General features: G+C 43.0%; 1 protein-coding gene across 7 annotated transcripts in view; it reads right to left on the reverse strand.

Moving 5' to 3' along the window:
* dop1a (DOP1 leucine zipper like protein A) overlaps nucleotides 1-14784 on the reverse strand; it is a 315487-nt gene that overhangs the window by 247388 nt on the left and 53315 nt on the right. For all 7 annotated transcript variants that reach the window (XM_060831625.1, XM_060831624.1, XM_060831626.1 and 4 more), the window contains one exon: nucleotides 11052-11241. In XM_060831625.1, the coding sequence (XP_060687608.1) occupies nucleotides 11052-11241 (190 nt within the window). The remainder of the gene's footprint in view (nucleotides 1-11051; nucleotides 11242-14784) is intronic.

The following is a 14784-nucleotide window of genomic DNA, read 5'->3' on the forward strand; positions in this document are numbered from 1 at the left end:
CAAACCCTGAAAGTGTTTTCTATTCTTGAATGAAATCACCTCTCATTCTTCTAAACGCCAGAGGATATACATAGGGCAACACCTCCACCAGGAATTAATTTGGTGAATCTTCATCATACTCTCCCTATGGCAAGTAAACATTTCCTTAAGAGCAACTCTTGTGGTGTAGTGCCAGTGTCCCAACCTCTAAGTCAGGAGGCCTATGGTTAAGTCCTGCTTCCACTCCCCACCACCCCCCCACCCCCACCAAAACCTGCTCCGTTGATTAGAAGTATCTATATTTCCTTAGGCAAGAGTACCAAAGTTGCATACAATTCTCTGTTGCTGAAATTGCACGGATATCCATTTTTGGCAAATATATTGTATAGGTGTTCTTCTTCCTCTTTTTGCAGTTCTGGTGTACTGCAGTGTGTTGTGGCCCTTTTGAATAGTGTCTTCATGTCCCTGGTAGTGATACTTTGGGTTTGAGTGGGATGTCAGGTTCGTGCACTTTAGGACTAGCCACACTACCATACATCAAGAGCATTTCCGAACTGACAGCCAGACTACTATGACCACTAGGATTCATAACAGCACACAAACCAACAGCCACTCTCAGACAACAACTCACCAGAACGAAGGACCCAATACCCAGCATGAGCACAATCAATGTAGTGTACAAAATCCCATGCAAGAACTGCACAAAATACTACATACGACAAACAGGAAGACAGCTAACGATCTGCATCCATGAACACCAACTAGCCACGAAACGACACGACCAGCTATCCTTAGTAGCCATACACGCAGATGACAAGCAACATGAATTCAACTGGGACAACACTACTATTATAGGACGAGCCAAACAGAGAACAGCCAGGGAATTCCTAGAGGCATGGCACTCATCCACAGATTCAATCAATAAGCACATCGACCTGGATCCAATATACTGACCACTGCAGCAGACAGCTGGAACTGACAACCAGAAGCGGCAGATTCAAACCACTACAAATGCCAGAAGAAAGATCACAGAAGCACTTCACAAGAGGCTCCCAAGCACTGAGGATGTCACTTTAGACAGTGGAATAAACGTCTGCAACACAAATTCCCAGCTCGGCAAACAGTGCTTAAGTCCTCCTAAGATTTGCTTTCCCAAAATGCAGCACCTCACATTTATCTGAATTAAACTCCATCTGCCACTTCTCAGCCCATTGGCCAATCTGGTCAAGATCCTGTTGTAATATGAGTTAACCCCCTTCGCTTTCCACTACACCTCCAATTTTGGTGTCTTCTGCAAACTTACTAACTGTACCTCTGATGCTCACATCCAAATCATTTAGGTAAATGACAAAAAGTAGAGGACCCAGCACCAATCCTTGTGGCACTCCACTGGTCACAGGCCTCCAGTCTGAAAAACAATCCTGCCAGTTCTGTATCCAAATGGCTAGTTCTCCCTGTATTCCCTGATACCTAACCTTGCTAACCGGTCTCCCATGGGGAACCTTGTTGAACACCTTACTGAAGTCCATATAGATCACATCTACCACTCTGCCCTCATCAATCCTCTTTGTTACTTCCTCAAAAAACTCAAGTTTGAGAGACATTATTTCCCTCGCACAAAACCATGTTGTCTATCCCTAATCAGTCCTTGTCTTGCCAAATACATGTACATCCTGTCCCTCAGGATTCCCTCCAACAACTTGCCCACCACCGACGTCAGGCTTATTGGTCTATAGTTCCTTGGCATGTTCTTACTACACTTCTTAAACAGCAGCAGCACGTTAGCCAACCTCCAGTCTTTCAGCACCTCACCTGTGACTATCGATGATACAAATATCTCAGCAAAAGGCCCAGCAATCACTTCTCCAGCTTCCCACATATTTCTAGGGTTCACCTGATGAGGTCCTGGGGATTTATCCACTTTTATGCATTTCAAGACATCCAGCACTTCCTCCTTTGAAATAACGACTTTTTGCAAGGTGTCACCATCTATTTCCCTAGTCTATATCTTCCATATCCTTTTCCACAGAAAATACTGATGCAAAATATTCATTTAGTATCTCCCCCATTTTCTGTGGCTCCACACAAAGGCTGCCTTGCTGATCTCTGAGGGGCCCTATTCTCTCCTTAGTTACCCTTTTGTCCTTAATATGTTCGTAAAAACTCTTTGGATTTTCCTTAATTCTATTTGCCAAAGCTATCTCATGTCCCCTTTTTGCCCTCCTGATTTCCCTCTTAAAGTATACTCCAAGGATTCACTCGATCTATCCTGTCTGTACCTAACATATGCTTCCTTCTTTTTCTCAACCAATCCCTCAATTTCTTTCGTCATCCAGCATTCCCTATACCCACTAGCCTTTCCTTTCACATTTCACATGGTGGGCGGCACGGTGGCACAGTGGTTAGCACTGATGCCTCACAGCGCCTGTAGACCCGGGTTCAATTCCCGACTCAGGCGACTGACTGTGTGGAGTTTGCACGTTCTCCCCGTGTCTGCGTGGGTTTCCTCCGGGTACTCCGGTTTCCTCCCACAGTCACAAAGATGTGCGGGTCAGGTGAATTGGTCAAGCTAAATTGCCCGTAGTGTTAGGTAAGGGGTAAATGTAGGGGTATGGGTGGGTTGCGCTTCGGCGGGTCGGTGTGGGCTTGTTGGGCCAAAGGGCCTGTTTCCACACTAAGTCTAATCTAATATAAGTCTAATCTCTGGATTCTAGTTCTCATTTCTGAAGGCTTCCCATTTTCCAGTCGTCCCTTTACCTGCAAACATCTGCTCCCAATCAATTTTCGAAAGTTCTTGCCTAATACAAGACCCCCCCCTCACCCCCCCACCCCTTGCCTCCCTTTCTATCCTTCTTGTAGCATTTGTATCCTGGAACATTAAACCGCCAGTCCTGCCCATCCCTGAGCTACGTTTCTGTAATTGCTATAATATTCCAGTCCCATATTCCTAACCATGCCCTGAGTTCATCTGCCTTCCCTGTTAGGCCCCTTGCATTGAAATAAATGCAGTTTAATTTATTGATCATACCTTGTCCCTGCCTGCCTGGACTGTTTGACTCGTTTCTGTTCTCAACTGTATCAGTCTCAGATCGATTTCTTTCCTCACTATCTCCCTGGGTCCTACTCTCCTCCGCCCCACACTTGCTAGAGCTGCTTGAGAGGATTTAAACTAGTAAATTTCCCTGCCAGTATGTTAGTCCCCTTCCAATTTAGGTGCAATCCGCCTTCTTGTACAGGTCACTTCTACCCCAAAAGAGATTCCAATGATCCAAAAATGTGAATCCTTCTCTCATCCACCAGCGCCTCAGCCATGCATTCATCTGCTCTATCCTCCTATTCCTGCCCTCACTAGCTCGTAGCACCGGGTGTAATCCAGATATTACTAATCGAGGGCCTTTTTAATATTCTGCCTAACTCTCTGTAATCTGCCTTCAGGGTCTCAACCTTTCCCTTCCTATGTCATTGGTTCCAATGTGGACAATGACCTCTTGCTGACCCCTCTTCCCCGTGAGAACATTCTGCACCCTCTGAGACATCCTTGATCCTGGCACCAGGGAAGCAACACACCATTCTGCTTTTTCTCTGCTGGCCACAAAAACATCTGTCTTTAACTCAAACTAGAGAATCCCCTAACACAATTGATCTCTTGGAACCCGTTACACCCCTCATTGCATTAGAGGCAGACTCAATACCAGAAACTTGGCTGTTTGTGCTACGTTCCCCTGAGAATCCATCACCCCTACATTTTCCAAAACAGTATACCTGCTTGAAATGGGGATAGTCACAGAAGACTCCTGCACTAGCTGCCTACCTCTCTTACCTTTCCTGGAGTTAACCCATCTATGTGACTGTATCTGAGGCTTTCCCCCCTTCTTATAACTTCCATCCATCACATGCTGTTGCAAATTCCTCATTCCTTCTAACTGTCTCTCCAACTGATCCATTCAATCTGATAAGATTCGTAGCCAGCAGCATTTATGGCAGATATAATCTGCAGTAACCCTTAAACTCTCTAAATGCCCACATCTGACAAGAAGTGCATATCACTCTACTAAAGGCCATTTTTGCTCCTTCACAATCTACAGACCCAGAAAATAAAACAGTTTTATTCCTCTACAAACATTGTCCCAGGTTAAATCAATAGTTATGGCTCATATTTTAAGTCTAATCAAGACATCTCCAAAAACATTTAATCACGAAATAACCTCTCTACTCACTACTGCAGATTCTCTGTCGGCCACACTTAAAACAACAATTAACTTATCTGATTCTGTGCTGTGAACTTCACCCAACAGTTTCTCAAAGATCAGCTGTGAATTTCATTGATTGATAATTTTCCCAGATGCACTCTGATGTCCAGCGATGCACGAATTCAAACATCAAAGGCAGTAACTGTACAGGTTTTCTCTCTCTCTCTCCTGTAATGACCTCACCTCCCTTTTAAAATTGCTGTTGTTTTTACTTTTTTTTCCAAAGTTCCAAAACAATGCAACAGCATATGAAACAGTAATTGCTGCTCCTGCAATTCGAGGAAATCACCTCCAGCACCCAAAATATCTTTAAAAAGGAGTAGCTGTTACAGCCAGAAATTTTTCTCATCCTCCATCTTGGATTACCCAGAATCCCTACAGCTAGGGCCCAATCTTTGCAGTAGCCAACTTAATCAAAGCCTGCCCATCTGAAGCTGACTCATTGTTTTCTATCCTGTTTCCTGCCCATTAATCAATTCTCAAACTGTACCACAAAATGTGCTCTAACAAAAACAGCAAGTCTGGCAACATCCGTGAAGAGAAATCAAAGCTTTGGACCTGGTGAGTGTTCCTCCTATGTGCTCCAACTTTGTTTACCAACCTCTCATATTGTGGATGTAAATTATGTTGTTGTAAAAAATGAGGTCTGCAGATGCTGGAGATCACAGCTGCAAATGTGTTGCTGGTCAAAGCACAGCAGGTTAGGCAGCATCTCAGGAATAGAGAATTCGACGTTTCGAGCATGAGCCCTTCATCAGGAATGGTTGTCCTGAGCTGGGGTAGTGCTGATTGCAGGGAGTGTAGATAGCGATGCATGGCTGCAAGGGTGGAGCGGAGGATCCGGAGGGAGGTCTGTTGCTGGAGGCTTCGGATTTGTTGTAGGTACAGGTTGTCCTGGTTGGGTCCAAATTTTGTTGGTTGGAATGTAGTTCGGAGTCCGTGTGGGATCAGTCGGTTCCTTAGGCAGGTGCTGAGGAAGGAGATGTGGCTGTGGTAACGAGTCTGTTTGAGAACGTGGCTGAAGAGCTTCTGTGCAGAGGAGATGACCTGGGGGGTGCAGTGAGAGAGGGACTCACTGAAATCCTTGTAGAGGGAGGAAGAGAGCTTCTTCAAGGAAGGCATCCTTGTAAGAGGATTCGCAGTAGGTTAAAATCTTCGAGTAAAAAAATGAGGTCTGCAGATGCTGGAGATCACAGCTGCAAATGTGTTGCTGGTCAAAGCACAGCAGGTTAGGCAGCATCTCAGGAATAGAGAATTCGACGTTTCGAGCATGAGCCCTTCATCAGGAAGCCCCTCAATGAAGGAGCCCTTCATTATGTTGTTGCCATGAGACAAACCCCATGGATTGTCACACCTAATAATTTGAAGGAAATAATCCTCCAAAGGGGAAAGAGGCCAGTCAAAACAGACTGGATTGCAATCTATCGTGATATGATGATAACAAGCAGCTGACAACCTGCTGCTCAACAGCAATATCCCCCACTGTAGATTATGTCCCAAAGTACCTTTGGAGAATACACAAGGACAGGGGTTAAGAATCCAGTTTCAACTCTACTGGAATGTGTTGGTGGGACTGAATATTCTCACAAGTAACAGGAGGCTAATGATAATACATACTAATCTGAGTTCCAGTGTTAGCACACTGTGAAGATTATAGTTCAAGAACTATATCCTAGTTATCTGTGTTTCATGTCTCTCACTCAGCCAGCTGTCAACAAGGTAGTAAGGCAGACAAAAGGAAATAGGACCAGTGGGGCCAAGAAATAGCAGATGGAGTTTAGATTAGATTAGACTTACAGTGTGGAAACAGGCTGGAAACAGGCCCTTCGGCCCAACAAGTCCACACCGACCCGCCGAAGCGCAACCCACCCATACCCCTACATTTACCCCATTACCTAACACTACGGGCAATTTAGCATGGCCAATTCACCTTACCCGCACATCTTTGGACTGTGGGAGGAAACCGGAGCACCCGGAGGAAACCCACGCAGACACGGGGAGAACGTGCAAAGTCCACACAGTCTGTCACCTGAGTCGGGAATTGAACCCGGGTCTCAGGCGCTGAGAGGCAGCAGTGCTAACCACTGTGCCACCGTGCCGCCCACTAAAATTTAGATAAATATGAAGTGTTGCATTTTGGTAAGACAAATCAAAAACAGGGTTTACACAGTTAATAGTACAGCCCTGGGGAGTGTTGTCAAACAGAGTCCCAAGGGCTCATGCGCATAGTTCTTGAAAATAGAATCACAAGGATTCTATTGAGGATTAATTCTTTGAGGAGGTGACCAAGCATGTGGATGAGGGTAGAGCAGTGGATGTAGTGTACATGGATTTTAGTAAGGCATTTGATAAGGTTCCCCATGGTAGGCTTATGCGGAAAGTCAGGAGGCATGGGATAGAGGGAAATTTGGCCAATTGGATAGAAAACTGGCTAACCGGTCGAAGTCAGAGAGTGGTGGTAGATGGTAAATATTCAGCCTGGAGCCCAGTTACAAGTGGAGTTCCGCAGGGATCAGTTCTGGGTCCTCTGCTGTTTGTAATTTTTATTAATGACTTGGATGAGGGAGTCGAAGGGTGGGTCAGTAAATTTGCAGATGATACAAAGATTGGTGGAGTTGTGGACAGTGAGGAGGGCTGTTGTCGGCTGCAAAGGGACTTAGATCTGATGCAGAGCTGGGCTGAGGAGTGGCAGATGGAGTTCAACCCTGCCAAGTGTGAGGTTGTCCATTTTGGAAGAACAAATAAGAATGCGGAATACAGGGTTAACGGTAGGGTTCTTAGTCAGGTGGAGGAACAGAGGGATCTTGGGGTCTATGTACATAGATCTTTGAAACTTGCCACACAGGTGGATAGAGCTTGTAAGAAGGCCTATGGTGTATTAGCGTTCATTAGCAGAGGGATTGAATTCAAGAGTCGTGAAGTGATGTTGCAGCTGTACAGGACTTTGGTTAGGCCACATTTGGAGTACTGTGTGCAGTTCTGGTCGCCTCACTTTAGGAAAGATGTGGAAGCTTTGGAGGGGGTGCAGAGAAGATTTACCAGGATGTTGCCTGGAATGGAGAATAGGTCGTACGAAGATAGGCTGAGAGTTCTCGGCCTTTTCTGGTTGGAACGGCGAAGGATGAGGGGTGACTTGATAGAGGTTTATAAGATGATCAGAGGAATAGATAGAGTAGACAGTCAGAAACTTTTTCCCCGGGTACAACAGAGTGTTACAAGGGGACATAAATTTAAGGTGAAGTGTGGAAGGTATAGGGGAGATGTCAGGGGTGGGTTCTTTACCCAGAGAGAGTGGTGGGGGCATGGAATGCGCTGCCGGTGGGAATGGTAGAGTCAGAATCATTGGCAACCTTTAAGCGGCAATTGGATAGGTACATGGATGGGTGCTTAATCTAGGATAGATGTTCGGCACAACATCGTGGGCCGAAGGGCCTGTTCTGTGCTGTATTGTTCTTTGTTCTAAGGATGATAAAGAAGGCATTTGACACGTCTGCCTTCATCGGTCAGAGCATTGAGTACAGGTGTTAGGACATCACTGTACAACTGTACAGGACATTGGTACGGCCACATTTGGAGTACAGAATACAGTTCTGGTCACCCTGCATAGGAAAGATGTTATTAAATAGGAAAGTCAAGAACGGGGTACGATGATAAACTCATCAACCGCCAGTTCTGACGTGCCATAACAAGGAACTGTAATGACTTCCTCAGGACGCAAACATGTGCTACAACTGACAGGGTACCCTTTGTTGTTCAGTATTTCCCAGGAGCTGAAAAATTATCCATGTTCTTCGTGACCTGCAACACATTATCAATGAGGATGAGCACCTCACCAAGACCTTGCCCACACCTCCACTACTTGCCTTTAAACAACCGCCAAACCTCAAACAGATCGTTGTTTGTAGCAAGCTGCCCGACTCTCCGGACAACTCCATACAACCATGTCATGGTAGACGCTGCAAGACGTGTCCGAGTGTGGACATAGATACCACCATTACGCCCGGAGGCAAGATACATTGGGGAAACTGAGCAAAGGCTATGACAACGGATGAATGGGCACCGCGCAATCAACAGACAGGAGGGTTCTCTCCCAGCTGGGGAACACTTCAGCGGTCCAAGACATTCAGCCTCGGACCTTCGGGTGACCATCCTCCAAGGTGGACTTCGGGACAGGCAGCAGAGAAAAGTGGCCGAGCAGAGGCTGATAGCTAAGTTCAGTACCCATAGGGAGGGCCTCAACTGGGACCTTGGGTTCACCACCATTGCACTACACACACGCACACACACACACACACACACTTTTTCACACTCATAACCCCCAACCCAGACAGGCAGACACACACAGACAAAGACCCACATGCACACGTACATTTTGTGGGGTGAATTTGTATTTGCAGGGTTACATTGTACTTTGCTCAAAAACTGCATGCATTCATGTAGAACTCTGAGCTCAGAAACTGCATGAATTTATGTAAAACTCCGTTATCTCACTTTTTAGATTAGAATCAATCTAAACATCATGGCATACACAGAGAACAAAGGGAGCCAACACTTTCAACATATTGTCTAGCTATCACCATTGTTAACAGCTAACCTGAGAATGCAACTTTATATAAAAAAGGTTTGTGATTTACACATGAAAGAAGTGAAACTATCACTGTATTCTCGCAGATGAAAGGCTTAACAGACAATCAATTTTTCAATGTATAATTTCAGTTACATCACACTGTAAATTTTTGCTATAAATTCTGTGTTAGGATTGAGCCCTCCATTATCACCTGATGAAAGAGCATCGCTCCGAAAGCTAGTGTGCTTCCAATTAAACCTGTTCGACTATAACCTGGTGTTGTGTGATTTTTAAACTTTAAATGGGAAAGGGTGCAAAAAGCATTTACAAGGATGTTTCAGAGACTGGAAAGTTTGAGTTATAACATACTGAATAGACTGGGAAATTCTTCTCGCGTGAGGAGACATGACCTTATAGAGGTTTATAGAATCGCAAGGGCATGGATAAGGTGAATAGCCAAGGTCTTTTCCACAGGTAGGGAAATTCAAAACTAGAGGGCTTAAGTTTAAAGTGAGAGGGGAAAGATTTAAAAGGTGTCTGAGGGGCAACTTTTTCACAGAAAGGGTGGTGCACATATAGAATGAGCTGCCAGAGAAAGTAGTAAAGCTGAGTACAATTATAACATTTAAAAGACATTTGGACAAGTAGAGGGATAGGAAAGATTTTAAATACAGATAAATACAGCTAGTTCAGTTTAGGAAACCTGGTATGCATGGACAAGCTGGGACAAAGGGTCTATTTCCATGCTGTACATTTCTATGACTCTATGAGGGCAACTAAAGGACACCGTCGCCCTGCTCAATACTGGAATTCGATCACAGTCAAGAAGAATCAATATACAGAATTTCAACAAATCTATAAAACTAGGATGGTGAAACAGACCGTTTCTGCTACCCACATCAAATGCTACTGATAACATTATTGCTGATGCTGAGGAGGTTCAACATTTATTCAGGAACAAAATTTATTACCTATTTGGACTTGCTTTTTATTTCCACACTATGATAGACATGTTGTGCTACTAATTCTTCTCGCATTTTGTAATTACTTATTATTAATCTTTCCTTATTTAATTAAGAAAGCCGTGTTAAATTGGCTTGTTTAAAAACGTATGCTCACTTGGTCTTGGTGGAAAGACATTCGCAAACAAAGGAATCTATTGCTAAAAGCCTTATTCTTCTTCCTATCTAGTCCTGAATTGTGCTAGACATCTAGGAGTTCTCTGAACTTATTACTCCTACATTTCCCTCTAATGGACCCATGTTGGATCTATACTCTCCCCAGCTCCTTTTTGAATGCTACCTTCCTCCTTCCCCATTTTTCCACTGCTGCTTTATCCATAAGGACTTGTTCCCAGTATACTGTGGCCAGATCCTGTTTCATTTTTTAAAAAAATCTATCTTCCCCCAACCCAAAGCAGTTTTTTTTTTACAGGCCATCATTTTCCTTGAACAGAAGAAAATTGAACCGTACCATATCATGGTTATCTATTGCCTAACTGTCCCCCACTGTCACATCGAACACTTGTCTGGCTTCTTTCTCCACAAATAGATCCAACACTGTACCATCCCTTGATGGGCCTTCAACTTTATAATACAAAAACTCCCCTGGACACATTTCAAGAAATCCACCCCTCTGGACCCTTAATACTATATTTATTCAAACTTATGTTAGGAAAATTGAAATTCCATAGCATAATTACCTGATTACTACTCTTACACACCTCTGTGAACTATCTACATATTTGGTCCTTTATTTCCTATTCAGTGGGTCTATAACACACTCCGAGTAAAGTAGCTGCACCATTAACATTCTTAGGTTCTACCCACAAAGCCTCATTTAAGGACCTTTCCAAGGTATCATCGCTCCTTACTGCAGTAATGGATTCCTTAATTAATAGTGCGACACCACCTTTTTACATCCTCTGCTATTTGCCTAAAGAGCCTGTACCCCGGAATGTTTAGTTGTCAGTCTAGTCCTTCCCTCAACAATGTTTCCATGATAGGAACAATATCATACTCCCATGTGTCATTTACTGATCAGTCTTACCTATTACACTCCTAGCATGAAAGATCATTCAGCCTTGCCTTACTCTTGACACTCAACATTTCTGAACTCACTGTGACTTGGTTCCTTTGCTGTAGCATCTGGTAAAATTAAATTGCAAAAAATTGCTATAGCTTTCAAATCTCAACCAACATGGTACGGCCAATACATGCAGAGATAGATTTACTTAAAAATATGAAAATTAGTACCATCAGTTCAATGTCACTGCCAATAATATAAAGTTGGTCCTCCATAGAAAGCTTCCGATTCAGATGAGCGAGTACATAGGTGATCCCTGGTAACCGAACAGCAGGGCTGGTCAGAATACTCCCCCAAAGAGCACTGTAAAATGCAGACTGCTCCACTGCAGCTGCAACTTTCTCCAGCAATGTGTTAGCCCTGCATACAAAGAAAGGCCATTCAAATAATTTTACATATGACCCTTTTCATAATTTTATTTATTAACAGTGAACAAACCTTATTTTTCAGGTCTCTTTCTACGAATGTTATTGACCACAACTAAGGAAGCCTAATTTATTAGACTTATCTTGGGAAGAGATTTAGAGCAACAGCAGAAAGCGAGGGTAAGATTTCATAGATGTTTGGTACTTGGGTGTCAGATACCCTATTCATTATTTGCTTCTCTGATGATCCTCTTTCTATGAACAATGTGATTATGAAAATGATTTGGTTGAAAAGTTATCTGCCATTCCCACCAGCCTGTGACTGCATTACTTTATCATTGCCATTTATAAGAAATGAGTATTGTTAAAACTAAAATACATTCCAAAAAATTATCTTCAAAAACATTTTTACAAATAGAATATAAATTGGGAATGTTCAAACTTTCTCCAACCATCATTAAAATAATGCCGATATATTGAAAAATGAAATAGCAGGGACTTAAGACCTTCCAGATCAGTTAATATGCTGTTTGTAAATACAGATTTATCTTTAAATGATAAAACAACATATGAGAGCCTTTAAGGTCACAACCACAATTAACTAAATAATGAGCTAACAAGACGCAAAAATGGGAGTCTGGGGTTGGCTTTCCAGGCTCTTCAAGCCTGTTTCTGACAAGTTTGACATGATCATGACAGGCTGCCTACCCAACTCTCCTCCTGCACTATCCCCAAATCCCATTCCTTAATAAGATGATTAAAAAGGTCAGAATTTAATTGTTTGGCCAAGGAAGACTGCAGAGTGCAATTCCAGCTCAATTTCACTTTACAGCTTAGAAATAACTAGTATTTAAAGATTGCTTTATAGCTTCCATATCAACATGCATTTGTTTTTCTATATATAACCTAAATAACCGACTCTGTTTCGTACTTCGTAAAGATTGTTTTTAGTAGTCAAGCCAATCAGAAACCAGAAATGTGCCAAAACTAGGTTTGCTTAAACGAGACTGTACTTGACTGAAGAAGAGAACACTATCTAAAATATGCTGAAAACAAGAAACTGGTGTTTCTCATTCCCATCACTGCACAACCTCTTTCCTGTTGGAGCATCAAATTAACTTTGCATCCTCCCTTCTTTACTCCCCTATCACTCAAGTTATTTCAAGTCTCTCACCCACTTCACTTCCAAAATTATGAGTAAAGGCTTTCTTTTCATGGTTTAATATAAATATAACTGTCAAAAAACAATGGCTAGGCAATCAAAGGCTTCCTATTTATGAATGCTACTTGCAGGAAAAATATATTTGAATTAGAAAAAGAAAGCATCGTCTCCATTTGAACTAAAAATGTTTATAAAATGAAAGTAATAAAACAACTTAAGCTAAGTGTGAAATGGAACATGAGAAACTTTTTAACATGCATGGTGGAGTGTGTTTGAGATGGGTATATCCACAAAAGACTCCTGCACTAGCTGCCTACCTCTCTTACCCTTCCTGGAGTTAACCCATCTATGTGACTGTATCGGATACATTTCCCCCCCTTCCTATAACTGCCATCCCTCACATAGGGTTGCTTTTACAAATTCCTCATCACTTCTATCTGTCTCTCCAATTGATCCACTCGATCTGATAAGATTCGCATCCAGCAGCATTTATGGCAGATATAATCCACAGTAACCCTTAAACTCTCTTTAAACTCCCACATCTGACAGGTACATATCACTGCAAAGCCCATTTTTGCTCCTTCACAATCTACTGACCCAGAAAATAACACCGTCTTATTCCTCTACAAACACTGCCCCAGGTTAAATTAATAGCTATGGCTTATATTTTAAGTTTAATCAAGAGACTTATCTCCAAAATCACAATCAAGAAAGAATCCACTATACTCACTACTGCAGCCTCTCTCTTGGACAAACTTAAAACAACAATTAACTTATCTGATTCTGTGCTGTGAACTTCACCCAACAGTTCCTCCAAGATTAGTTGTGAATTTCACTGTTTGTTAATTTTCCCAGATGCACACCAATGTCCAGCGATACAGGAATTCAAACATCAAGGTGGTAACTGTGCAGGTTCTCTCTCTCTCCCTCCTGCACTGTCCTCGCTATGTGCTTCCTTTGTCTGCTCTTCTCCCTTTTAAAACTGCTGTTGTTTTGACTTTTTTTTTCCCAAAGTTCCAAAACAATGCAACAGCATATAAAACAGTAATTGCTGCTCCTGGAATTCAAGGAAATCATCTTCAACACCTAAAATACCTCCACAAAAAGGAGCAGCTCTTACCGCTAGAAATTTTTCCCATCCTCCATCTTGGGTTACCCTGTTTCTTCGCTGAATACCCAGGACCAGAAGTAAATTCACCTTCTCAAAACAACTAGGGTCAGGCAATAAATGCTGGCCAGCCAGCGGTACTCACATTCCACGAATATAAAAGAAAATTGGCTAAAGACAGACAGTTGTGATCGTGGTAGAAGTCATGATGAATTAATCTCTTAGATAAAAATGATTACAAACACCTCAACATGGTCTTCTGCACCAATATTGTAGGTTTCACCTATGAAGGAGAAGGATAAGGATGCTCCTGAAGTCTTCGCTATTGTCCTCCTTTCTTCACAATTGAATGTGGCAGAACTGACCGGACATATTAGCAATGAACACCTAGTGAGGTCAAGAAGGTGCTGCTTCCCACTGTTTGGTATTTGTACGCACCTTATAGTTTCACCATTTTCAGGTCTAGTTGATTCTGATCCTGTGATGCTCTTGCACATCCTTCATTGAATTTGAGTCAGTCAGCTTGTTTAATACTAATTAGAAGCAGCACAGTGTCTCCATGGTTCGCACTGCTGCCTCACAGTGTTAAGGACACGGGTTCAATTCCACCCGTGGGTGACTCTGTGTAGAGTTTGCATGTTTTCCTCTGTGCCAATATGGGTTTCCTCTGGATGCTCTAGTTTCTTTACTCCAAGGACGGAGTAAGCTGGATTGGCATTGCTAAATTGTCCCATAATCTTCAGGAATGTATAGATTAGATGTGTTAGCCACAGTAAATGCAGGGTTATAGGGATTGGGTGATTCTGGGTTTAGATTAGATTACATTAGATTACTTACAGTGTGGAAACAGGCCCTTCGGCCCAACAAGTCCACACCGACCCGCCGAAGCGCAACCCACCCATACCCCTAACCTTACACTACGGGCAATTTAGCATGGCCAATTCACCTGACTCGCACATCTTCGGACTGTGGGAGGAAACCGGAGCACCCGGAGGAAACCCACGCAGACACGGGGAGAACGTGCAAACTCCACACAGTCAGTCGCCTGAGTCGGGAATTGAACCCGGGTCTCAGGCGCTGTGAGGCAGCAGTGCTAACCACTGTGCCACCCACACGGTGTGAGGATCTGAAATCTGAATACAAACTGAAGTAACTAGTTGTAGTCAGAAACAATCAATCATTTAATACACGCTCTTATTAACAGAGGCAGCAATAAAATGGCTTCTTAATGCAAATAACATAGTAAAATGGCTTCTAGGATGCAAATT

The sequence above is a fragment of the Hemiscyllium ocellatum genome, chromosome 10 (genome assembly GCF_020745735.1).
Source record: "Hemiscyllium ocellatum isolate sHemOce1 chromosome 10, sHemOce1.pat.X.cur, whole genome shotgun sequence".
Classification (NCBI taxonomy): domain Eukaryota; kingdom Metazoa; phylum Chordata; class Chondrichthyes; order Orectolobiformes; family Hemiscylliidae; genus Hemiscyllium; species Hemiscyllium ocellatum.